We start from the raw sequence: 27,324 nt of genomic DNA on the forward strand, positions 1-27,324 counted from the left end.
TTTTATGGCCAAAATGTTTTAAATGAGTTTGGTTGTTTTTTTAAAATCGAGAGTATGGCAGGAGTCATATCTGGGTTATCTCGGATATTTTTCAATCCCTATAGATATCAATAATAATAATAATTATTAATAATAATTGAGCTTTATATAGCGCAATATCCACTAAATGTGCTCAAAGCGCTTTACAAGGGGTCCCTGGTCAACAGCAACATTTAACATGTAGGACGGGACATGACGCCTGTTAGTCGATATTACAATTTTACACAAAGACAACGCTGTTAACGACCAGGTAGTCATTTTACACCTGAGTACGGTGAGAGAATGTGAGTAAAGAGCCTTTTCCAAGGACTCAACTATGCGCCGAGCACCAGGCTCAAACCCAGGACCTTCCGATCGGAAAGCGAGTGTCATACCACTTGACCACATAGCCGCATAGAGGGAATTTTATCTACGTTTTCTATTTTACCTCAGACAAGACAATTCTGCCATTCTTTCTTAAACTGGCTAAGAATCCCCGAGCTGATTTATAATTTGGCATTTTCCTTTTACCTGTATGTTTCGTCTTATTTATAATTTGGCATTTTTCTTTTACCTGTATGTTTCGTCTTATTTATAATTTGGCCATTTTCCTTTTACCTGTATGTTTTGTCTTATTTATAATTTGGCCATTTTCTTTTATCTGTATGTTTCGTCTTATTTATAATTTGGCCATTTCCTTTTATCTATATGTTTCGTTTTATTTATAATTTGGCCATTTCCTTTTATTTGTATGTTTCGTCTTATTTATAATTTGGCCATTTCCTTTTATCTGTATGTTTCGTTTTATTTATAATTTGGCCATTTCCTTTATTTGTATGTTTCAGTCTTATTATAATTGCCATTTCCTTTTATTTGTATGTTTCGTCTTATTTATAATTTGGCCATTTCCTTTTATCTGTATGTTTCGTTTTATTTATAATTTGGCCATTTCCTTTTATTGTATGTTTCGTCTTCAATTTTTGGCGTATTATTGAATTTAGTTTTATTGGTCTGACTGATATTGCTGTCGCATATGCCTGCTCTTTTGTGCTTATTATCGGAATATATATATATATATATATATATATATATATATATATATATATATATATATATATATATATATATATGCATATGCAGAATCATTTTTGTATTTTGGCATGCATCTCATTTAATATTAAGTCTTGAGATTTTTATCGTATGCTTAAGCATTAAGTAGTAAATAATGGAGCAGGCACTGGTGTGAGTTCAAAAATGTGACCCATCGTCTCAAAACGGTATTATGTCGGTACGAACCACTTGCATAAACTCCGAGTTAAATGTTAAACTGGTCAAAAATATAAATTGTTGGCATTAGTACCCTAAAATATGGTATCCATTCTCCTCAATCAAACATACAAACTCAACATAAGTCTGATATTTCTGGCTATAAATTCAATTTTCAACATCCCGACTTAATACCGTTTTGAGGCGAAGGGTCACAAATATGGAAAAGTTTATATGGCAGTGCCAGACAATGCAGAAAAAATGTACATGAAAAAAATTCATCCCCAAAAATCAGCCTGACTCGACTGGGAATGGAACCTTAGATCTCCTGATTACCAATCAGATGTGTTTCCAGTACACCACAGAGGTTGCTCGATAGCTGGGACGGTTTTATTATTGTAAAATTCTTCACAATCAGGTAGGTGATCAGGAGGGTTGAGGTTTGAGCCCTGGTTGAAGCCGGCTGACTTTTTGGGATGAATTTTTTTTCTTGTGTTTTTCCTTTTTTTGCTTTGGCAGGTATTGCTAATTACTTTTAAAGTGCAGAATTGTTGATTAATGTTTCTCTGCTTTTACTGTTATTATCGTTATTATCGTCCTTATTATTATTATTATTATTATTATTATTATTATTATTATTATTATTATTATTATTATTATTATTATTATTATTATTATTATCATTATTAATTTTATTGGTGTAGAGGCTTAGAAAGTTGTATTGTTTACGCTATGTCACTATTTCCATAATAAAATTATAGAAAATTACACCCTCCCACCCACCCACCCACCCACACACAAACCCACACACACACACACACACACATGCACACACACACTACCTTTAAATACATTTATATATTTCCTGGTCATGCTTCATCCAGACACAAAACTGAAATCACATTCGTGACCCACTCACCTCAAAACGGTATTATGTCTGGATGGACTCGACAGTGGAATTTGAATTTATCTGTAAAAGTCAATTTTCCCCTTTGAATCGTTAGGGTTTCACAATGGAAAAGCATGAGAAACTTTAGAGATATCAGAAGAAATCGGAATATTTTGAAAAAAAACAACAACAAAAAAACCCCACAAAACAGCAAGACCTGCACACTGAATATAGAATATATAGAAGATATCACATGTCTGGTTCCTCCAATTCATTGCATTTATTTAAATTCAACAAGACCTGCACACTGAATATAGAATATATAGAAGATATCACATTTCTGGTTCCTCCAATTCATTGCATTTATTTAAATACAACAAGACCTGCACACTGAATATAGAATATATAGAAGATATCACATTTCTGGTTCCTCCAATTCATTGCATTTATTCAAATACAACAAGACCTGCACACTGAATATAGAATATATAGAAGATATCACATTTCTGGTTCCTCCAATTCATTGCATTTATTTAAATACAACAAGACCTGCACACTGAATATAGAATATATAGAAGATATCACATTTCTGGTTCCTCCAATTCATTGCATTTATTTAAATACAACAAGACCTGCACACTGAATATAGAATATATAGAAGATATCACATTTCTGGTTCCTCCAATTCATTGCATTTATTTAAATACAAGACCTGCACACTGAATATAGAATATATAGAAGATATCACATTTCTGGTTCCTCCAATTCATTGCATTTATTTAAATACAACAAGAGCTGCACACTGAATATAGAATATATAGAAGATATCACATTTCTGGTTCCTCCAATTCATTGCATTTATTTAAATACAACAAGACCTGCACACTGAATATAGAATATATAGAAGATATCACATTTCTGGTTCCTCCAATTCATTGCATTTATTTAAATACAACAAGACCTGCACACTGAATATAGAATATATAGAAGATATCACATTTCTGGTTCCTCCAATTCATTGCATTTATTTAAATACAACAAGAACTGCACACTGAATATAGAATATATAGAAGATATCACATTTCTGGTTCCTCCAATTCATTGCATTTATTTAAATACAACAAGAGCTGCACACTGAATATAGAATATATAGAAGATATCACATTTCTGGTTCTCCAATTCATTGCATTTATTTAAATACAACAAGACCTGCACACTGAATATAGAATATATAGAAGATATCACATTTCTTGTTCCTCCAATTCATTGCATTTATTTAAATACAACAAGACCTGCACACTTAATATAGAATATATAGAAGATATCACATTTCTGGTTCCTCCAATTCATTGCATTTATTTAAATACAACAAGACCTGCACACTGAATATAGAATATATAGAAGATATCACATTTCTGGTTCCTCCAATTCATTGCATTTATTTAAATACAACAAGACCTGCACACTGAATATAGAATATATAGAAGATATCACATTTCTGGTTCCTCCAATTCATTGCATTTATTTAAATACAACAAGACCTGCACACTGAATAGAGAATATATAGAAGATATCACATTTCTGGTTCCTCCAATTCATTGCATTTATTTAAATACAACAAGACCTGCACACTGAATATAGAATATATAGAAGATATCACATTTCTGGTTCCTCCAATTCATTGCATTTATTTAAATACAACAAGACCTGCACACTGAATATAGAATATATAGAAGATATCACATTTCTGGTTCCTCCAATTCATTGCATTTATTTAAATACAACAAGACCTGCACACTGAATATAGAAGTTATAGAAGATATCACATTTCTGGTTCCTCCAATTCATTGCATTTATTCAAATACAACAAGACCTGCACACTGAATATAGAATATATAGAAGATATCACATTTCTGGTTCTCCAATTCATTGCATTTATTCAAATACAACAAGACCTGCACACTGAATATAGAATATATAGAAGATATCACATTTCTGGTTCCTCCAATTCATTGCATTTATTTAAATACAACAAGACCTGCACACTGAATATAGAATATATAGAAGATATCACATTTCTGGTTCCTCCAATTCATTGCATTTATTTAAATACAACAAGACCTGCACACTGAATATAGAATATATAGAAGATATCACATTTCTGGTTCCTCCAATTCATTGCATTTATTCAAATACAACAAGACCTGCACACTGAATATAGAATATATAGAAGATATCACATTTCTGGTTCCTCCAATTCATTGCATTTATTCAAATACAACAAGACCTGCACACTGAATATAGAATATATAGAAGATATCACATTTCTGGTTCCTCCAATTCATTGCATTTATTCAAATACAACAAGACCTGCACACTGAATATAGAATATATAGAAGATATCACATTTCTGGTTCCTCCAATTCATTGCATTTATTTAAATACAACAAGACCTGCACACTGAATATAGAATATATAGAAGATATCACATTTCTGGTTCCTCCAATTCATTGCATTTATTTAAATACAACAAGACCTGCACACTGAATATAGAATATATAGAAGATATCACATTTCTGGTTCCTCCAATTCATTGCATTTATTTAAATACAACAAGACCTGCACACTGAATATAGAATATATAGAAGATATCACATTTCTGGTTCCTCCAATTCATTGCATTTATTTAATACAAGACCTGCGCACTTAATCTAGAAGATATCACATTTCCGGTTCCTCCATTTCATTGTATTTATTCAAATACAGCAAGACCTGCACACTGAATATAGAATATATAGAAGATATCACATTTCTGGTTCCTCCAATTCATTACATTTATTTAAATACAACAAGACCTGCACACTGAATATAGAAGTTATAACATTTCTGGTTCCTCCAATTCATTTTATTTATTTAAATACAACAAGACCTGCACACTGAATATAGAATATATAGAAGATATCACATTTCTGGTTCCTCCAATTCATTGCATTTATTTAAATACAACAAGACCTGCACACTGAATATAGAATATATAGAAGATATCACATTTCTGGTTCCTCCAATTCATTACATTTATTTAATACAAGACCTGCGCACTTAATCTAGAAGATATCACATTTCCGGTTCCTCCATTTCATTGTATTTATTCAAATACAGCAAGACCTGCACACTGAATATAGAATATATAGAAGATATCACATTTCTGGTTCCTCCAATTCATTACATTTATTTAAATACAACAAGACCTGCACACTGAATATAGAAGTTATAACATTTCTGGTTCCTCCAATTCATTTTATTTATTTAAATACAACAAGACCTGCACACTGAATATAGAATATATAGAAGATATCACATTTCTGGTTCCTCCAATTCATTGCATTTATTTAAATACAACAAGACCTGCACACTGAATATAGAATATATAGAAGATATCACATTTCTGGTTCCTCCAATTCATTACATTTATTTAAATACAACAAGACCTGCACACTGAATATAGAAGTTATAACATTTCTGGTTCCTCCAATTCATTGCATTAATTTATATTTAGTTGCTTTATTAATGATTTAGTTTTAATTCTGTGCTTATGATTGATTATTGCTCATTCTAGTGTCGCCTCATTTGATTTTACTTACAACTTATTCCCTCTCCCAGTCGTGTTTTATTTTCTCTCTCCTCATATTTCATTGATTCATTCTTAATCAATTCACTGCCATACTGTAGAAAGACGGGTATTTAAAAATTTGGCCAGAAAACTCATCCTTCAAGTATCGATTGATTAAATGACCCTTAGCTTGGCAAAAGCTCTTAAACCTGGGATCCCTTGAAAACCTTGCGAGGTCCCAGGTTTGAGAGTCTTTGCCAAGATGAGGGCTATTTAAATCGATCGATATTTGATGGGGAGTTTTCTGGCCAAATTTTTAAAATCCATGTCTTTCCAGACACGACAGTCAACTGGTTAAAATCCTTTCCACTATTTCTCACATAACAGATTTAATATAGAATTCACCATTTGCCTACTTCATAGACCCAGAAGGAACCCAAAACTTTCAAACCATTTGTCTCTATAAAAATAAAACAGTTTAATGCTGATACTAAACAGGGACATTTTTTTCTTCATTTAAAAAAGAATTTGGTTCTTCTATTTTTCCCCCCTTTTTTTTTTTGTTTCTTCTATTTTTCGCTTTATTTTTTTTTTTATTCTTCTATTCCCCCACCCCCACCCCCACCCCACCACCCCTTTCCCCTATTTTTTTGCGTTCTTCTATTTTTCCCCTTTTTAAATTTTTTTGATTCTTCTATTCCCCCCACCCCCTTTTTTAATTTTTTTTGTTTTAAGTAGCAACATTTTCATTGGAAGTGAGTGAACTGGTAATGTGAATTAATCATTAAAATTGTCCTTCATTCTTCTTATTACTTTCAGGTTAAAGTTCAAGGAAAGAAGGCAATAGCTGACATGCGCACCAAGATATCTAATGTAAGTTGATGAATTAAATGGTTTTAGGGGTTGAGATGATGATGATGACGATGATAATAATGAATCAGAATCTGAATGTTACTCGAAGGCAACTCGATTCTGAGTATTTGCATTCGAGGGCGGAGCGAGTTGTTGAATGTGACGACCATTGTTGGTATTTAGGCTGAAGAATTTTGATAATCTTCGTTTGAATGTTTCTAAATCTGTTGTGTTCACACATGATTCGGGAAGAGTGTTCCAGTGTTTGATAGTGCGGTGTGCAAATGAATATTTGAAGATGTCTGAGTTTGTAGATTGGTGTTTTTTTCGTGTTTTTGAGTGGGTTTTTCTAGTTTGTCTAGTTCTGGTGAGATGGCTATCATTATGATGATGAAGATGATGATAGTAAATAGTAGTAAATAATGAATTTATATAGCGCCTAAACATCCACGTTAATCGTGCTCTGCGGCGCTTTACATAATAAAAATAAAAATGTTTAAAAACAACAAAATTAAAAATCACGACACTACATGATACATAATAAGCATGCATACGAAAAAACAAAATCAAAGCAACATCTATTTTATAAAAAACAAGCCTCGCGGAACAACTCAGTCTTCAGACATTTCCTGAAAGATGATAAATTTTCACAGGACTTTGTCCGAGGACTAAATGCGTTCCATAGGCGTGGAGCTATGAATGAAAAGGCTTTTTCGCCGATGGTTGTTGTTGTTGTGGTGATGATAACGATGGTGGTCGTGGTCGTGGTGGTGGTAGTGATGATGATGTAGATAACACTGGCATTCATTATGGCAACCCTACAAAATGCGGGATAAGCTGAAAGAAGAAGAAATGAAGTTTTTTCCTATCATGTGTTTAAAATGTAATGTCTATTGCTATGTTTTTATTTGTCATTGTATTTCTTTTAAGAAAGTAAAGCACCTAGAGCCCCGGCAAGGTGCGATGCCAATGCCATTTATTATTTATTATTATTATTATTATTGTATTGTGCTGCTATGCGGTCTAGTGGTATGACACTTGCTTTCGGATCGGAAGGTCCTGAGTTCGAGCCTCGCTCGGCGCATAATTGAGTCTTTGGAAAAGACTCTTGACTCACATTCTCTCACCGTACTCAGGTGTAAAAAGAGTACCTGGCCGTTAACAGCTTTGTCTCTGTCTGAAAAAATTGCGATATAGCCTAACAGGCGTCATGTCCCACTCTACATGCGACATGTTGCTGTTGACCAGGGACACCCTGTAAAGTGTTTTGAGCACGTTTAGTGGATATTGCGCTATATAAAAGCTCAATTATTTTTTTTTAATTGTATTGTAGATTACGGACAATGATGAGAAGCGAAGCTCCAGCTTCCACGTGTCTGGAGGGAGGGTCCACACCAAACACTCCAGGGGGAAGACCCATTCCGGCACCCACAGTATCAAAGAGGATGCAAAACCCAAACGGGTAAGTAGTGGGCAACACAAAGTAACAACGCCTGAAAAACTACATTGGGAATAGAGAATATGTGACCCAGGGTATCAATCTGGTATGATGTTGGAATGGAAAAGACAAAGAAGATATATATATATATATATATATATATATATATATATATATATATATATATATATATATATATATATATATATATATATATATATATATATACATACATAAATAGAATTAAGTGGAGCAGGCACTTATGTTGGTAACAACAAGATATGAAGTGAGTAGAAAAGTGCCAGAAGACAATAGAGAATAAAAATTTTGTTCGCGGCGGTGGTGGGGTTTGAACCTGCGACCTTATTGGTACGACAACTCCGCCTGGCAGGTGAGAGCGTGGCTCTACCGTGTGAGCTATCCACGAACACAAAATATTCGTTTCAAACCCAAAGTCATTTCTAGATCCCTCTCTCACCCACTTCTTGAGATCGCCGATTCGTTCGCCACCATCACGAAGTAATTTTGACCAGCAGTTAAGCTTAATAGCCAATATTCTCATCACAAACATATAACATAGAAACGATTGAGACATTGAGTATGCTCCGGTGTATGGGGTGAATTTTTAATTCAGAAAAGTGAGTGGAGCAGGCACTTATGTTGGTAACAACAAGATATGAAGTGAGTAGAAAAGTGCCAGAAGACAATAGAGAATAAAAATTTTGTTCGCGGCGGTGGTGGGGTTTGAACCTGCGACCTTATTGGTACGACAACTCCGCCTGGCAGGTGAGAGCGTGGCTCTACCGTGTGAGCTATCCACGAACACAAAATATTCGTTTCAAACCCAAAGTCATTTCTAGATCCCTCTCTCACCCACTTCTTGAGATCGCCGATTCGTTCGCCACCATCACGAAGTAATTTTGACCAGCAGTTAAGCTTAATAGCCAATATTCTCATCACAAACATATAACATAGAAACGATTGAGACATTGAGTATGCTCCGGTGTATGGGGTGAATTTTTAATTCAGAAAAGTGAGTGGAGCAGGCACTTATGTTGGTAACAACAAGATATGAAGTGAGTAGAAAAGTGCCAGAAGACAATAGAAACCCGTTGATCAAACCTCTGAAGTATAGTATCGCAAAGAGGCTACCACAGAGGTTTGATCAACGGGCCATCGATATATATTTGCATCTTGTCCAAAAGACTTCATGAATGAAGGCACTAAAAGTATTGATAAGTAAAAACCTCGAAATTCAAATAAACCAAATGATAGAGAGGAAATAAGGTCTGGAAACTTCCAAAAGGGAGCAAAAGTGTCATATAAAAGAAAACTGGTTCCAAACTCATTGGAAATGTAAAACCACTCTTCCGGTGGACTGGATACTTACTTGTATAATAATTGATGTGTTTGGTTTCAGTCTAGAAATTAATTAGTCTACTAAGAATCTGCCTTTACGTCCTGTTAGTAAAATAGTTATGTCACCTTATTAATCAACACATAACCTATTCATTATTAGTGCGGCTATGTGGTCTAGTGGTATGACACTCGCTTTCGGATCAGAGGGTCCTGGGTTGAGCCTCGCGCTCGGCGCATAGTTGAGTCCTTGGAAAAGGCTCTTTATTCACATTCTCTCACGTACTCAGGTGTAAAATGAGTACCTGGCCGTTAACAGCCTTGTCTTTGTCCGAAAAATTGTAATATCGCCCATCAGGCGTCATGTTCCGTCCTATATGTTATATGTTGCTGTTGGTCAGGGACCCCTTGTAAAGCGCTTTGAGCACATTTAGTGGATATTGCGCTATATAAAGCTCTATTATTTATTAATTGTTAGTCTTCCGAAGAACTAGTTAAATACACAATTCCAATGATTTTGGAACTGGAAAAGCAGAAGGTATGACCTGCCTCACAACTTTTCTTCCCTATCACGACAGATAAATATGATTTTGTTTACGCTAAATTATCATTTCCAGCATACAGTGAATATCCTAACACAATTTTATGACACTGTCGATGGATATGTAAGTAATCCTTTACTCAGTGCTTTTTCTTCCTTCTCCCCCCAATATTCATTAGAGACCCTAAAGACGAATTTCCCCTTGGGGATCAATAAAGGGAATGTATTATTATTATTATTATCATCATCATCATCATCATCATCATCATCATCATCATCATCATCATCATCATCATCATCATCATCATCATCATCATTATTATTATAATTATTATTATTATTATTATTATTATTATATTATTATTATTATTATTATTATTATTATTATTAATTATTATTATTATTATTATTATTATTATTATTATTATTATTATTATTATTATTATTATTATTATTATTATTATTATTATTATTATAATTATTATTATTTTTGTTATTATTATTATTATTGTTATGATTAATTGATTAATTAATTAATTAATTTATTTAAGGGTGATATTTCTTTCTGAAACAACAAGAATGATTTAGTTTCTCATAATTTTTTTTCCTCTTTCATTGATGGGTTATTCTCAGTTCTCAGTATCCATTCATTTGACTGTCTTGAGTTTAACATGAATAAAAATGGAACAGATTTGTTTGATTTGCCCATTCACGTGAATACGGGAGAGTTAAATTTCAGCTCTGGAGTTATGTAAGTCAGATTATAAGTAATTGATGAGTAATATGTTTTACTATAATAATTTGTAAAGGCTTTTTTCTCCCTTCCTCCCATGCTTCAAGGCTTTCCTATTCCCACCAATTTTGCAGTTTTGATTTCTTTGCAATCGTTGCGTCTCTAGTTAATGAGGAGATGGATGAATGAAAGGATTCAATGACTGTATTGTGAACAAGGCTCAAGTCCTTCATTGTTAATGAGTAGATAGATAAATGAGAGGATTCAATAACTGTATTGTGAATAAGACTCAAGCCCTTCATTGTTAATGAGTAGATAGATGAATGAGAGGATTCAATAACTGTATTGTGAATAAGACTCAAGCCCTTCATTGTTAATGAGTAGATAGATGAATGAGAGGACTTAATGACTGTATTGTGAACAAGACTCAAGCCCTTCATTGTTAATGAGGAGATAGATGAATGAGAGGACTTAATGACTGTATTGTGAACAAGACTCAAGCCCTTCATTGTTAATGAGAGTAGATATGAGAGATTAATACTTATGTGAAAAGACTAAGCTCATTGTAATGAGAGATAGATGAATGAGAGGATTAATACGTATTGTGAAAAGACTCAAGCCCTTCATTGTTAATGAGGATAGATGAATGAGAGGATTAATACTGTATGTGAAAAGATAAGCCCTTCATTGTATGAGATAGTGAATGAGAGACTAACTATGTGACAAGACTCAAGCCCTTCATTGTTAATGAGGAGATAGATGAATGAGAGGACTTAATGACTGTATTGTGAACAAGACTCAAGCCCTTCATTGTTAATGAGGAGATAGATGAATGAGAGGACTTAATGACTGTATTGTGAACAAGACTCAAGCCCTTAATTCTATGAGCGCAAAATTTTTAACCTTGACAAATAAGCATTTGGCCGTCTGGCACCACTACCATCACGGGATGAAGGGTCTCACTTTGGTAATTGGGTCAAATTGAGGTATTGACAATGTCAGATTCTTGAGCCAAACGCACATTTTTCTATTTGGGTTTCATGACTCTAAGTAAATAAATAGATGTTGTATTACAAAAATAGGATAATATAAGACTTGATAGTTTAAAGTGATTTCTTTGCAAATGTTTTTTGGTGGAATTTTATCATGAAAATTCATCAATATTAGATAATTCATATCAGTGCTTATTTAGACCAATACGTGTTGATTTTTCAGCTTCCCTCGCTTATTTCCCATATCAAGGAATTTATTGACTATTATTTGAATGCACTTATCACAGATTCAGACCCTCCGATGCGTCCAACACACTGAACACTATTAAGAGGACAGCACATGTGTAAACACTATCTGGGGAGGATGGGGGGGGGGGGGGGGGGCCTCGATGGTAGTAAATAATTCTTACAAAATCAAACTATTCATTAAAACAACAAGCCACAACAGTGAGATTCCAGACCTTTGTCCACCATTCAAGGGACTGAATTTGGTAGATAATGCATTCACTCTATACCAGATCAGGGTATCGGATATACAGCTTTGATTATCCTAATTATCGTTATAGTATTGACATTTATTCCAACAGCCAACCATATACAATTTATCTCCCATGTTATGATAATAATATATACTTTATTCATCAAAAAAAATGGAAATTCGTTTACAGACGTGGCATGCATAAAAATGTATAAACACAAAGTTGAGAATCTATGGCGACAATGTAAAAATATACAACCAAGAACCAATAGCAACACCTTATATATTAATTTAATAAATTGAGATAGGCCAATCATTGGCCTTTAGTCCGAACTTGTGAGTGAATATTTAAAAGATAGTATTTAATTTAAATCACAGTTGTGCGTTAAAAATTCGAACACCATGTGGCAATAATAAATTAAGGTGACGTGTTGTCTTTGTTTTTATAGATATACATTGGATTCTGTGGTTTTCCTTCCCAATCTTTTGAATTAAATAAAAAAAATAGTCCTTCAGACCCATGATTAGGCCCATGGAGCCAGAGTTTATCCCGGTTTATATAGTGTTAAATGAACAATAGCAATTGCTTGCTACCCTTTGGATAGGATGCTAGTCTATCGTAAAGTACTTTCCACACTAGATCTAGAAAACCCAGCTACCCAATCTTTGGTGAACCGGGAGGTCCAAAAAACAAATCTTGACTTCTCACGGAATCAATCTCAATCCCTTTGCTTGTGAAGCTCTACCAATTCAGCTATCCGGACCCTCAATTTAAATAAATAAAACAATATGTTGATTTCACCCAACCCTGGGTGGTGTTGTTTTTTTTGGGGTATTTCCTTACCATAGGGGAAACAAGAGTTTGAAGTTCAAAATGATCAGAATTATATATTTCAGCTTCAAAACTCCTGTAAGCTACAATTTCTAAATTTTACAGAAGAGCCCCCAAAACTACAAGAGTTTAACAAAACCATCTACATAAAAATACGGTGTAAGATTTTTATATTATCAAAATTGATAAGAGTACAAGTTTCACCTTTTGACACAATGTGTCTGGAAATCTTTTATATCAAATTTAGAGAAAAAAAATATTTTTATAATCAAGGTTAATACAGCAGTTTTGATCTCAGTCATAGAAATGCTTTGTTTACCAAGTGAATGCTTCTATTACTTTTACTAACGAAAGAGTGAAAATGGAAAGGCTTCGTATGGGAACAAAACAGACAATGGACGTTTCGGGTACAAACCCTTCATCAGCACAACAGTAATTCATACTGCAACCACCATTGAGTACATGATACAAGTTATTTTTCATTATATTTTATTTGTTTCCAGTTATTTGTGTACTGTTGTGCTGACGAAGGGTTTGTACCCGAAACGTCCATTGTCTGTTTTGTTCCCATACGAAGCCTTTCCATTTTCACTCTTTCGTTAGTATTTTACGATCACCGGCTTCAGGCAGCCCTTACCGTTTTCTACTATTACTTTTACTGAAGGAAAAGACATGCAAAGTATTTCTCTGCCGTCTGTCTGGATTTTAAATGATGTTTTAATGTTTTTATGGGTTGTTTTTTTTTTGTTATTGGCTGACGAAGGGTTTTGAGTCTGAAACATTCCGTGTTTGGTATTTTGTTCTTTTTTTTTAAAAGCTGTTTTACTCTTTTTTGTTCATGACTGTTTAGAGACGATGCTTGTTTTCATCCCTGAAGGAATACATCTATTGATAGTTTTAAATCATTGTTAAAGCACTACCTTTTTACCATTACATTTTCATGGTATTGATATCTTATTACATACAGTGCTGCTATTGATATTGGTATACGGTTTTTATATGTAACTTTTGTATATTTATTTGTAACGTGCATTAAGCATCACACGGTGATGAAAATGTGCGATATAGATGCCTTTTATTTTTATTATTATTATTATTATTATTATTATTATTATTATTATTATTATTATTATTATTATTATTATTATTATTATTATTATTATTATTATTATTATTATTATACATGCCAACTCATTCTAAATCTTTCAGATTTTCTCTCTTCTACTCTACTATTGTCTAAATTTCTGATTTTAAAAGTGATAATAATGATAAAATTAAAAAATGAGGAGTCTTCGAGAAATCAATTCTGCCACCAAGTAGAATTCAAAGACCGTCAATTGTCCATACACAAAGAGTGTCTGTTACAACAAGCCTTTGAAGCAATAGAATTCCATCATCTTCACCGTGCAGTTCTTGGAATAAGAATAATAGGACTCCTGATTTGCTTGCTTGTCGTAGAAGGCAACTAAATGGCTTGTCTGTAGTGATTGTGTTCAGTAAAATTACAAATTCATTACAATAAAATTTTTGGGGGGGCTAATTCTTATTTTCTAACGTTCTGATTCTGCTTTAAATAATAATGTGAAATTGAATGTAAGCTTCAATTTAATTACGAAAACAGATCAAATGAACGTTTCGGGTTTCCCCTTTATCAACAAAACAGGATGAATGAAACACTCATCCTGTTTTGTTGATAAAGGGAAAACCTGAAACGTTCATTTTATCTGTTTTCATAATTAAATTGAAGCTTACATTCAATTTCACATTGTTATTTATTTCTTAGAACTTCGAGCAGCAACATTTACATTATGATTCTGCTTTAGGAACATGATGGTGACTTGTCAGGTCTGTGAAGGGTTAACATGTCTGTGGCCATTGACAACCTTGTATCTGTCCAATCAAACTTGTAATATTGCCTAACAGGCATCATGTCTCGTCCTACATGTTAACTGTAGGTGTTGGCGAGGGAAACTACTTGTAAAGCGATTCAAATACGTTTAGTGGACATAGCACCGTATATTTGTTCAAGATTTTTTTTTTTTGGGGGGGGGGGGGGGGATATATACGGTACGTGTCCACATTGCCGGAAGTTCTTGTTAATCAACTACAAACCGGAACCACTTCAACAAACAACAACAGTCAACAAACCAAATCAGTCCTGACGATGGCTAATTAGGCCTGAAACATTAATGTAGACTGCCTCAAACATTGTGGTAAATATTAAAATAATAATTCGCTCCATTACTACATGTCGAGCACTTTTCGTACAATATTTGTATCAAACACAATTCAATATATATATATGATATTGATTTCTTTCTTCCAATATTATTCACACCGGTGTGTGTTTTCCCATCAGCCTCCTCGTCCCCCACCTCCAGCCAACAGTGGCAGTGATGGCAGGAATTCGGGATTTAAAAAGTAAGTGAATCAATAGATAGTTCTTAGTTGATGGCACTCAGGTCTTTGTTATTTTTTTTTGCCATCCGTGTTTATGAGTTATGCTCACAAAACTGTATTCACCTGACTCTCTATGCAAGGATTAGAGATTGCATTAAAAAAAAATAATTCAATAAAGCAGAAGTGAAAATGATTATGTTATGCTGCTGTTGCTTTGGCTGCTAAAATTATCGTAATGGTTTTGGAAAGTTGTAGAACAATTTGATGATTTTGTTGATGATAATGATGAGATGATGGTGGTAATGGTGATGATGATGATGATTATTATTATTATTATTTTTATTATTATTATTATTATTATTATTATTATTATTATTATTATTATTATTATTATTATTATTATTATTATTATTATTATTATTATTATTATTATTATTATTATTATTATTATTATTATTATTATCATGATTTTTAGAATTAGAATTATTATTATCTAGTGATAATAGGATAATTAAAACATCTATACCACAGCCATTATCTATGAATTTGGCCATGTCAGCCATATCCACCTGTCCATTCTGGGAAATGAATTTGTTTGTCTAATTTATTGATTTATTTATTCATTTATTTATTTATTTATTTATTCATCCATTCATTCATTCATCCATTCATTCATTCATTCATCCATTCATTCATTTCTTTATTTGTGTAGAGAGGACAGCCAAGATGACAGTCAGCTCCGTCTGAGCTACCACACAGTGGACGTGTCTCTGATGGGAGACCAAGACATCCAGGCAGCCATGATGAGGTCTGCCAGTGCCGAGGTCCTGCCCAAGAATGGAGAGGTATTTCAACCAGCTTTGTTTTTCCACGCATACATGGGTGCAAGAGTGCCGGCTACTGCCGGCCGATTGGATTACCGAAAAAAACGTCGCCGGCTTTTTGCGATTTGGATTTGATTGATTTTTGTTTTATTTCTGTTTTTGTATATTTTAAAATTGTGTAACTTCTGACAAGAAACTTAACAAATTACTGCATTACAACCTTTGGATTAAACATGCAACAATTGTGGACTACTATTATGAAGACTAGATGCTGAGAACAAGACTTCAAATGACGAGATTTCAGATTATATGTCTGGTCATAAGTAGACTTGCAGGCTTTTTGAGGTCTAGTTGCTTGCACATATGCACACATAACTCCTTGTAGATCAGTTTGGTAGAGCACTCACTTCACATTCAAAAGGATCAGGATTTATTCAGGATGAAGTCAAGATTTATATTTTTTGTTTCAGATCCTTCCCCCTCCCCTATTTTCTCAGTAGTAATTGGAAAGTTGGGTCTGTTAGAAACTGTTGGAAAGTATTTTGTAACAGATTAACATTCTATCCAAAGGGTAGCAAGCAATTTGTCTCTTTACTGCTTTGGAAATTGGGATATACTCGGTTCCATGTTCTACTATTTGATTTTTATCTTTATTATTTATTGTTTTTTTAAATATCGGTTCATAGTTTCTAATTCTTTTGTTCAATCATCTGTCTATTTTGTAAGAGTTCTCTAGTTCAAAGATTCCTTCATTCAGTCATTTTTTACTTCAAGTTCATAGTCCTTCAAAGCCTGTAAGTTTATCCCAGTTTCTGTAGCACTAAACGGACAATGAAATATGCTTGCTACCTTTTAGTCTCTTGCTACCAGATTGAACTAATACAGTCAACCAATCACTACTGAGTGAACAATGGGGTCAGAAAGGAATCACAACTGCATTCATACCGATACTAGATTTCAATTATCCATATCCATCCATCCATCCATCTATCCATCAATTTATTCATCCATCTATCATCATGGGACAGCGTGACTGATCAGTACAGTCTTTGCTTCGTGCCCAAAAGGTACCAAGCCACCTCGCCCTGGCTGTTTGCAAAGCTGCACTGCGGCTAACACCTGGGTTATTTCAGTCTTCCCTTGGAATAGACCCTTAAGACAAATTTCCCACACAGGGATGAAAAAATGGAATTTTAATTTAATTGAAATTTTTTTTGATTTCCTTCCTATATTCCTATATATGATTCATCCATACTTCCATTCACCCATTATTATATTCTTCAATCCATTTATCCATCCAATCACCTATCTATTCATCCGTCCATCCATCATTCAATCCATCCTTCCATCCATCCATCCATTCATCCATTAGTCTATTCACCAATCCATTTATCCATCCAATCACCTTTCTATTCATCCGTCCATCCATCCTTCCTTCCATCCAGGACTGGAGTGGGTCCAATTCCACCCTCTCAAGCGATTCCAGGTCAGTGGATGAGACAGACAGCGCCAACATTCCATTTGGAAGCCTCCACAGTTCTGATGATGGTATGTTTTGGTTTGGTTTTTGTTTTGTTTTTATTTTTAATGCATGCTTTATTCAATAGGAACTTTTGATGTTTGATGTTTTTGTCGACATCAGTGGTATTTGAAACAAATTTAAAACTTTACCCCAGATTTTTTATTTAAAGAATTTATTCATTATCATGATATGTGTATGTGTATGTGTGTGTGTGTGTGTGTGTTGTTGTTCTGAATTATTTACTTAGGTATTTTGGATTACTATCTGCAAGTTAAAGACCTGATAAAATGTGTGCGAGACAGTGCTATGCAAAATAAGAAAGAAAAATACAAAAATAAAAACAAACAATCCCCCAAAAAATCAGTCTTCCTCGACTCTAGCCAAACCTCAGAGGGATGTTTTTTTTCTTGTATTTTTCTTTCTTGCTATGTCCTCCACTGTATCATACCCACTTTTTCAGATCTTCATCTTTCACCAGTGCCTGCTCCATAATATCTCAACTGCAAGTTATAATGCCAGATTTAAATGCAGTCTGCAGTTACCTAGTTCTCTCAGCTTACATCTGCTTCATATTTCTGCTTCAGATATTATTTTCCATTTCTCTGCCAGAGATCCAGCTTGTGCGGTTATGTGGTCTTGTGGTATGACACTTGCCATCAGACCAGAAGGCGCAGGGTTAGAGTCCCACTCTGAGCGAGGCATAATTGAGTCCTTGGAAAAGGCTCTTGTTTACATTCCCTCACCATACTGAAGTGTAAAATGAGTACCTAGCCGTTAACAGCTTTGTCTCTGGCTGAAAACAAAAAATATAATATCGCCTAACAGGCGTCATGTCTCGTCCTAGATTTTAAGTCCTGCTGTTGGTTAGGGAGTCATAAAGCGCTTTAAGCACGTTTAGTAGATATTGCTCTATGTAAATAAACTTGAGCTTTTTTTTATATTGCGCAATATCCACTAAACGTGCTCAAAGCGCTTTACAAGGGGTCCCTGGCCAACAGCAACACATAACATTTAGAACGGGACATGACGCCTGTTAGGCGATATTACAAATTTTTGTTTGGACAAAGACAACACTATTAACGGCCAGGTACTCATTTACATCTGAGTACGTGAGAGAATGTGAATAAAGAGCCTTCTCCAAGGACTTAACTATGCGCCGAACGAGAGGCTTGAACCCAGGACCTTCCGATCTGAAAGGGAGTGTCATACCACTAGACCACATAGCCGCACAATGCTCAATTAAAACATTTTTGTTGTTCTGTCAGAATCCCAGAGCAGCCTGGTGGACATACCTCAAGTTGGATACAAGTCCCAGTCCTCCACGTCTGGGTATTCTACAACCAGCTCAGACTTTGCTCCAGGTAGGGGGTTGTGTCATGTACGGTACCATCACACTCATTATCTCACATTCGTATAACATCACCATCACACTCATTATCTCACATTCGTATAACATCACCATCACACTCATTATCTCACATTCGTATAACATCACCATCACACTAATTATCTCACATTCGTATAACATCACCATCACACTAATTATCTCACATTCGTATAACATCACCATCACACTAATTATCTCACATTCGTATAACATCACCATTACACTCATTATCTCACATTCGTATAACATCACCATCACACTAATTATCTCACATTCGTATAACATCACCATCACACTCATTATCTCACATTCGTATAACATCACCATCACACTCATTATCTCACATTCGTATAACATCACCATCACACTCATTATCTCACATTTGTATAACATCACCATCACACTCATTATCTCACATTCGTATAACATCACCATCACACTCATTATCTCACATTCGTATAACATCACCATCACACTCATTATCTCACATTCATATAACATCGCCATCACACTCATTATCTCACATTCGTATAACATCACCATCACACTAATTATCTCACATTCGTATAACATCACCCTCACACTAATCATCTCACATTCGTATAACATCACCATCACACTCATTATCTCACATTCGTATAACATCACCATCACACTAATTATCTCACATTCGTATAACATCACCATCACACTCATTATCTCACATTCGTATAACATCACCATCACACTAATTATCTCACATTCGTATAACATCACCATCACACTAATTATCTCACATTCGTATAACATCACCATCACACTCATTATCTCACATTCGTATAACATCACCATCACACTCATTATCTCCCATTCGTATAACATCACCATCACACTCTTTATCTCACATTCGTATAACATCACCATCATACTAATTATCTCACATTCGTATAACATCACCATTACACTCATTATCTCACATTCGTATAACATCACCATCACACTAATTATCTCACATTCGTATAACATCACCATCACACTAATTATCTCACATTCGTATAACATCACCATCACACTCATTATCTCCCATTCGTATAACATCACCATCACACTCTTTATCTCACATTCGTATAACATCACCATCACACTAATTATCTCACATTCGTATAACATCACCATTACACTCATTATCTCACATTCGTATAACATCACCATCACACTAATTATCTCACATTCGTATAACATCACCATCACACTAATTATCTCACATTCGTATAACATCACCATCACACTAATTATCTCACATTCGTATAACATCACCATCACACTAATTATCTCACATTCGTATAACATCACCATCACACTAATTATCTCACATTCGTATAACATCACCATCACACTAATTATCTCACATTCGTATAACATCACCATCACACTCATTATCTCACATTCGTATAACATCACCATCACACTCATTATCTCACATTCGTATAACATCACCATCACACTCATTATCTCACATTCGTATAACAAGATTTAACAAGAAATGAAGTGAGTAGGAAAGTGCCAGAAGACAAGACAGAATAACATTTTTGATAATCTATAAAAAACTGCTTTATCCATTAATTTAAATATCAATCATACAATTGCTAGTATAGTCTCAATACCTATTATTAGATTTAGCACTAATTATAATTTTTGAAGGATTGTACGTATTTTTGTCAAAATTTGACTAATTTTGGCTCTCCAGTGTCCACATTTTCATGGGCTAGGGGTGGCACCACTGTACTGTTTTATAAAGATCTCTGATGGAAGCCAAAAATTCCTAAATCTACGAACAATAGTTGGCGGGACTGGTATTCAAACTTTTTTTCTTTTTCATTGACTTTTTTCCTCTCTTTGTACTTAACAGCGGACAGACTCATCGTGAAAAGCAAACCAGTACAGGGGACGACTGTAACATCACCAACGTCCTCCAAACCACCCATGGTTCCACCGAGAGCCCCTTTAAACCAGTCACCCTCATTGTCGTCGTCGTCCCCCTCAGCACAACCACTGCGACCACCGCCCAGGAAACCCAACCCAGCCCGTCAGCCCATAGCCCAGGAATCAACGAGTCAACAACAACAACAGCTTGTTAATTTAACACAACAAGACGCCCCTCTAATCAAATTTGAGTCGAGTGAATCAGAGGCCACCGATTCCGAAGTGTTTGATCCCCTTGTTTTGGGCAAATCCAAGTCTCGTCCAGCTCAAACCCAATCCTGCATTGATTCCATAGACAGTCTGACATCTCTGTCCGATATAACAATTAGGGATAAAAGTAACGCCACACCTACCAACACTTCAGAAAATAATAATTTTCAAAGAAGCTCAAGTTCAAGGAGTTCTCTGACTCGAAGCAAAGCTTTCCGCAGGGAAAGTACCAATAAACTACCGCTCCGAAAGGGAAGCAGTTTTGCCGACGATGAAAACGAGGATGATGATGATGTTTTAGTTAAAAACAATGATGATAGTAATGATAAGAAACCAACCACTGCCATATTTGACCCCCTGACCTCTTCATCTCAATCCAATCCCACCGTGGCAGCTGATTCTAAGATTTCACCCAGCATGGCGGCCCCAGTCCAGTCCAGGCCTCGACGCGACAGCTCGGCTGATTTAATGAAACACGAATGGTCCCTTGCTTTTCTCTCTACGGGGCCACGGGTTCGACTTCCATTGGGCGGCCAACAGCTACCGCGTCAATCCACCCTTCCCAGCAATCCAACGCAGCAGCAAGGACACATCCGACATCCTTCAATTCTACCCAAGGGCTCTCTCGTCCACCAACACAGTTTGCACACAACAACATCAGCCCAGCAGCCAGCACCGTACAGATCTAGACCTTTTAGCAATTCCTCGCCGTCTGTCTCTCCTTTCCAGTTCATCGGGGGAGCTGCTCGTCCAAGCATGGGAGGAACCCCTCTTCGACCATCCCCCCTGGCCCAACAGCAACCAACCCTCACCCCTTCACCTGCTATGCCTATGTCTTCCAACAAGCCATCCTCCTCTTCCCCATCTACATCACCGCTGTCAAGACAAAAATTTGAGTCTTCTTCTTCTTCGTCCGTTTTTTCCAGCTCGTCGACCAGAACACCGTCTTCTTTCAACAACAATATTAGATTGACTCCAACTCAACAACAACAACAACATCCATCTAACACTTTACTCAGTTTAGCAAATTCATCCCAATCCAAGCAACCTTCAGCAAACACGACGGCTTCTTCCACCACTAACCCTTCATCCAATAATGATCCCTTCGGCGATTTACTCAATATCCCATTTGGTGGAAATAGCAGTGCAAAAAAGTCAACTCCTTCAATACTGCAACAACAACAACAACAGCAACAGAGGAAGAACGAATCCTCAATGAGTACAAATCAAACCCTTGCCTCGTCTGCTTGCCCCCCTCCCCCTACCCCTCCATCACAATGGGAGACTTTTGAATGACTAGGCGTGGGAGCCTGGGGAACGGGTCTGCCAGTAATGATAGCCATTTCCTCAGGAGTTCTCTGCGTTGCTTTACTAGTCATCTACCTGTGCTCTCCTTCTTCTTGTGCAATCTTTTTTTCCCTTCTATCCTAATTTGTAGATGGGGATAATATTTTTAAAAGTTTATGTGAGAAGAGTGTTTTGTGATATTGGTATAAAATCTTTATCTTTGATAAATAATAATGATATAAATGATAACATTAATGACAATAATAATGATAGTAATATTAATGATAATATTGAATTTCTGGCAATTCAGAGTTCAAAAGCCTAAATTAAATCGCTTTATTTTATTTTTTAATCATTAAATATGAAATATCGGGTATCTGAGAGCAGACTAGGTGAATTTTCATGACAAAGAAGAAAATGATAAAGAAGAGTTGAGAATCATTGCTATAATTGTATTTGACTGTAGAGAGCTGATGATAATACAATAAGCATATCGGTCCATACACAAAGCATACCTGCCAACCCTTCCACTTTTGGCGGAATCATTCCTATTTTCACTCTTCCCTTTCCTTAATTCCACCATTGTCTCTAAAATTCCAATTTTCAAAAATTGATGTTGATGATTGCAAGAAGAAAAAAATGAAAGGGGGGGGGGGGGAGTAGCTTAAAAAGGTAATTTTTTTTTAATGATTTCCAAAAGGGAACTAAGTAGGAAATTTAATTTCACTCTTTTCCCCCTTCCCCATTCCATTACCTAATTCATGTGATATGTAGTTTTACCAGCTGTGTCCGAATACTGTCTTTATGTGTTTGATGGCAAAGTTGGTAGTCATTTCAATACAGAATTGTCCATTGTTTAGAAATTCCTATTTTTTGTGTCAAATTCCTATTTTCTGATCTTCTGATTCCACTTTTGGAATATGAAGGGTTGTAGGTCTGCAGAGGGTTTATATCATGCTTAGAATCCTTATTATGTATAAATTATCACAATTTTTGCCATGGTATATCCGTAGCTTCGTAAGTTAGTGCATTTCCGTGGCCTCCTCGTCTATCTTCTTATAAACTGACCCAGCCCATGGCAAATCGACTGAGCTCAAGAACATGCCCAATGCTTCCTCACAAGTACGCACTGTGGCAAAGAACCTGAAACCAAAGAGCTTAATAATAATAATAATAATAAGTTATTTATATCGCGAAGAACTTCCACATAAGTGCTCAGCAGCGCATGTCATTCTAACATTCAATCTTTGACAATTTTGGGAATACAAATGAAGAAACAAAATAATACACATGCGCACAAACTGAAACACAGATACATTTACATTCATATACGAACACATACTTACACCAATATTACTCACTAATGTTAATAACTTATTCTAACGAAAGACATTTGAATTGATTAATTACAACCAAAAAAAAACAGAAAAAAACAAACAAACTATTTCAGGTCAGTCTGAACTTAAGGTCAAAACTAGAATGAAATAAACTTAAACTTGTGGTCAAGCTTTGTGTTGTGACGAGGCTACTGGGTGGGTTTGCGATTGTACACAAATGCAGCAACGATTTCGCTGCCTGGATAGACCATCATAATATAGTAGTGTGAGACCATTACAAGCTGCTGCCAATACGATTCAATAGTCTGATATCGCCCATTAATGGTGGCCATCATGGTTATAAACAAAGAAAATTGGTACTTTTTATTCTTCATGCTGGCTAGAACTTTTCACATGTCTTGTGATCAGAATGTGTAAAAGTCAAAACATGATCAGACTTATAACATTTTTTTTTCCCCTCTGGATACGCTTTTATGCTCGTCGGAGAAATATTTCATAAGGGCATCCGATGTTGTTCCGATAGTTTAGAGCCAGTTACTAAGTGACCATGCGTCATTACGAGGGAAAGGACGTCACGACTGTTGAAACGTATTAAGTATATCATTTTTTATACTCATTTTAGTCGATTTCTGGTGGTGAAAATCTGTAATACATTTTTAAGGTCTCATTGTTGTTATATAGATATCAGTGGTTAATTGAAAGATAAAGGGATAATATCTTGTATAAACAAATAATGACGGTTATCGACGATATAGGCAGGAGTAGAAACAATTGAATATCCCGACTGTTTGGCATGATTTTTATGCCCATTAGTTGTCAAGATGGATTTTTGTCAATTCCGATTCCACTCTTGTTTTTAATATGTTGTGTTAGAATATTTATCTTTAAGAATACTAAGGTCCCAAATGATGTTACTAACTGTATTATAATATCATGTTACTGATTTGCCACTTTTTATAAAATATAAACATAGAAAGTTAATCTAAATGATAATAATAATACATTAAAACATAATATGTATTGAGATTTTAAAAGCTTGGGCATCGTTGTGATTATTGAAAGCAAACTATTACATAATATGTTGAAATGATTGTTCCTTTATAGGGAATGAGATTAGCGTAAGAGTAGCGTCCCTTGATTGGACGTCACCGGTGGAGAAGTTATTTGTAAACAAACCAACTACAAGCCAAGCGCTCCAAATACAAAATGTATTATTCATATTTCTGTACAAAAATGCATAACGTTGATTATGATATGCATTTTTGTACAGAAATATGAATAATAAATTTCCTATTTGGAGCGCTTGGCTTGTAGTTGGTTTGTTTACAAATAACTTCTCCACCGGTGACATCCAATCAAGGGACGCTACTCTTACGCTAATCTCATCCCTATAGACCTGGTGGGAAATGGGTAGTTCTTAAATTTTATTTTAATTTTTAATTATGATTAATCGTCACTCACTACATTTCTGGTCACTTTGATAATAAGCTGCTAAAAGCTGTCGTCTGTTAAAAATTAATCAATGAAAATGAATATTTACAGCTTTAAAAAAGAACTAAATAAAACACAGATGGTTCCTGGGTGGCTGGGTGGGGATCCTGACCTCCCATAGTGGGCAGGGAGGTACATGCTGTGTCTTCTATCCCACCATACCCGTTTTCCAATTGTTTTCTGTCTTTGTCTTGGAATAAGATTACTTGGTTTTGTCCTGACCCTGGCTGGAATTCCTTGGCTGGGAGGGAAACAGTCAAATGCATAGTTATTGTTTTGGGAGATGATATTTTTTTCCTTGTAAATCATCTCTCTGTTATGTATTATTATGTTTGTTATTTTTGATGTATAATGTAAGCATTTGAGTGTATTCCTCTTTGTTGGATTTTGTGCTTGTCTGGATGAGACTTATAGGTGATCTCAAACTAAGTTCATTGATGGTTTGCTCTTGGAATCTGCATCTGATCCCTATTTGTTCCCAGTTCCCCTTTGTCTTCCTTTCTCTTGGGTGCTTTAATTGTAATTCTAGAACTTTTTACTATCCCATTTTCTTCCTTTTTACTGGCTCTGATATAACCTAAATGTGTTGCAAGCGCCGTAAAACCCTTAAAAACAAAACAGTTCCTGGGTGGGGATCCTGACCTCCCATAGTGGGCAGGGAGGTACATGATGTGTCTTCTATCTCCCCCATACTTGTTTTCCAATTGTTTCTTGTCATTGTCTTGGAATGAGGTTACTTGGTTTTGTCCTGGCCCTGACCGGCGTCCTTGGCTGGGAGGGAAACAGTCGAATGTATAGTTATAGTTTTGGGAGATGATATTTTTTTCCTTGTAAATCATCTCTCTGTTATGCATTGTATTATGTTTAGTTTACATATCATATTATATGATTGGTAAACATTTGAGTGTATTCCTCTTAGTTAGGACCTGTGCAAGTGTCTGGATGAGACTTTTAGGTGATCTCAAACTAAGTACTTTGATAGTGTGCTTTTGGAATCTACATCTATTCCCTATTTGAATGGTCAGGAAAAAAAATCTCCACTTCACCTGGGATCGATCTGAGTCCTTTTGCGAGTGATGTGAGACCTCTACCAACTGAGATACCGGGACCTTCAAGGTTTGAGAGAGGCCGTGTCATATTTTATCTATCTTGTTACAATTGAAAAGGGTACGTTGTTTGTTTTAAATTTGCACAATGGCTAATCTTCCATTTCTGTTATATTATAATGTATCCCACATCAATCACTAATTTTAATCATTTAGCTTGCATTTGCTTTTCCCTTTTTTTATTGTCATGATTCACAAATAATGTTCAATTATTTATAGTATTATGTAATCCAAATTGTTATTGATGATACATGATATATGAGGCTTCTGTGCAACGTTCATTCACCACAAAAAATTCTCCAGTACTAAGTTATTTGGAAAGAGCTAAAGAAAAACTTTTGCTTTCATCCGTTTCCCTGGGTTACATACTAACAAAAACCAATGGTCTAGCATTATAATAGTTAATCACTTTTTAAAATGTCCAAAAAAATGTAAACAAAGTTGATTCTCTGTCCCCACTTTTTTTAACCTTTGAGGAACTATTTATGCTATTCCATTGGAGGTAGATCACCAGTTATTCGTTGGATAAATTTTAATTATGAAACTGATGAAAATGATTTTTCCCAAATAAATAAATAAATAAATGAATCCCCTTTATTCATTCCCAATGGAAAATTTGTCTTAGGGACTATTATAAAGGAAGACTAGAATAACCTAGGCGTCAGCTGCATTGCAGCAACACAAAGTGAGCGAGGGCGAGGTGACTTGCTCAAGGCCACACAACAAGGCAGGTAGTCGAACTTTGTACCTTTTGGGTGCGAAGCAAAGACCGTACTGCTGAGCCACACTGCCC

At 35.2% G+C, this 27,324-nt stretch overlaps 1 protein-coding gene across 1 annotated transcript in view; it reads left to right on the top strand.

Moving 5' to 3' along the window:
* LOC144980274 (uncharacterized) overlaps positions 1 to 22,733 on the top strand; it is a 61,908-nt gene extending 39,175 nt beyond the window's left edge. Inside the window, exons 18-25 of the mRNA XM_078927906.1 lie at positions 6,603 to 6,656; positions 7,969 to 8,097; positions 10,047 to 10,094; positions 15,365 to 15,426; positions 16,118 to 16,250; positions 17,675 to 17,777; positions 19,017 to 19,112; positions 21,027 to 22,733. Coding sequence (XP_078784032.1) covers positions 6,603 to 6,656; positions 7,969 to 8,097; positions 10,047 to 10,094; positions 15,365 to 15,426; positions 16,118 to 16,250; positions 17,675 to 17,777; positions 19,017 to 19,112; positions 21,027 to 22,606 — 2,205 coding nt within the window. The 3' untranslated portion in view covers positions 22,607 to 22,733. The remainder of the gene's footprint in view (positions 1 to 6,602; positions 6,657 to 7,968; positions 8,098 to 10,046; positions 10,095 to 15,364; positions 15,427 to 16,117; positions 16,251 to 17,674; positions 17,778 to 19,016; positions 19,113 to 21,026) is intronic.
* The last annotated feature ends 4,591 nt before the right edge of the window (positions 22,734 to 27,324 follow it).

This window comes from Berghia stephanieae, chromosome 9 (assembly GCF_034508935.2).
Source record: "Berghia stephanieae isolate SIO BIC M18660-M18661 chromosome 9, UCSD_Bste_1.3, whole genome shotgun sequence".
In the NCBI taxonomy this organism is placed as follows: domain Eukaryota; kingdom Metazoa; phylum Mollusca; class Gastropoda; order Nudibranchia; family Aeolidiidae; genus Berghia; species Berghia stephanieae.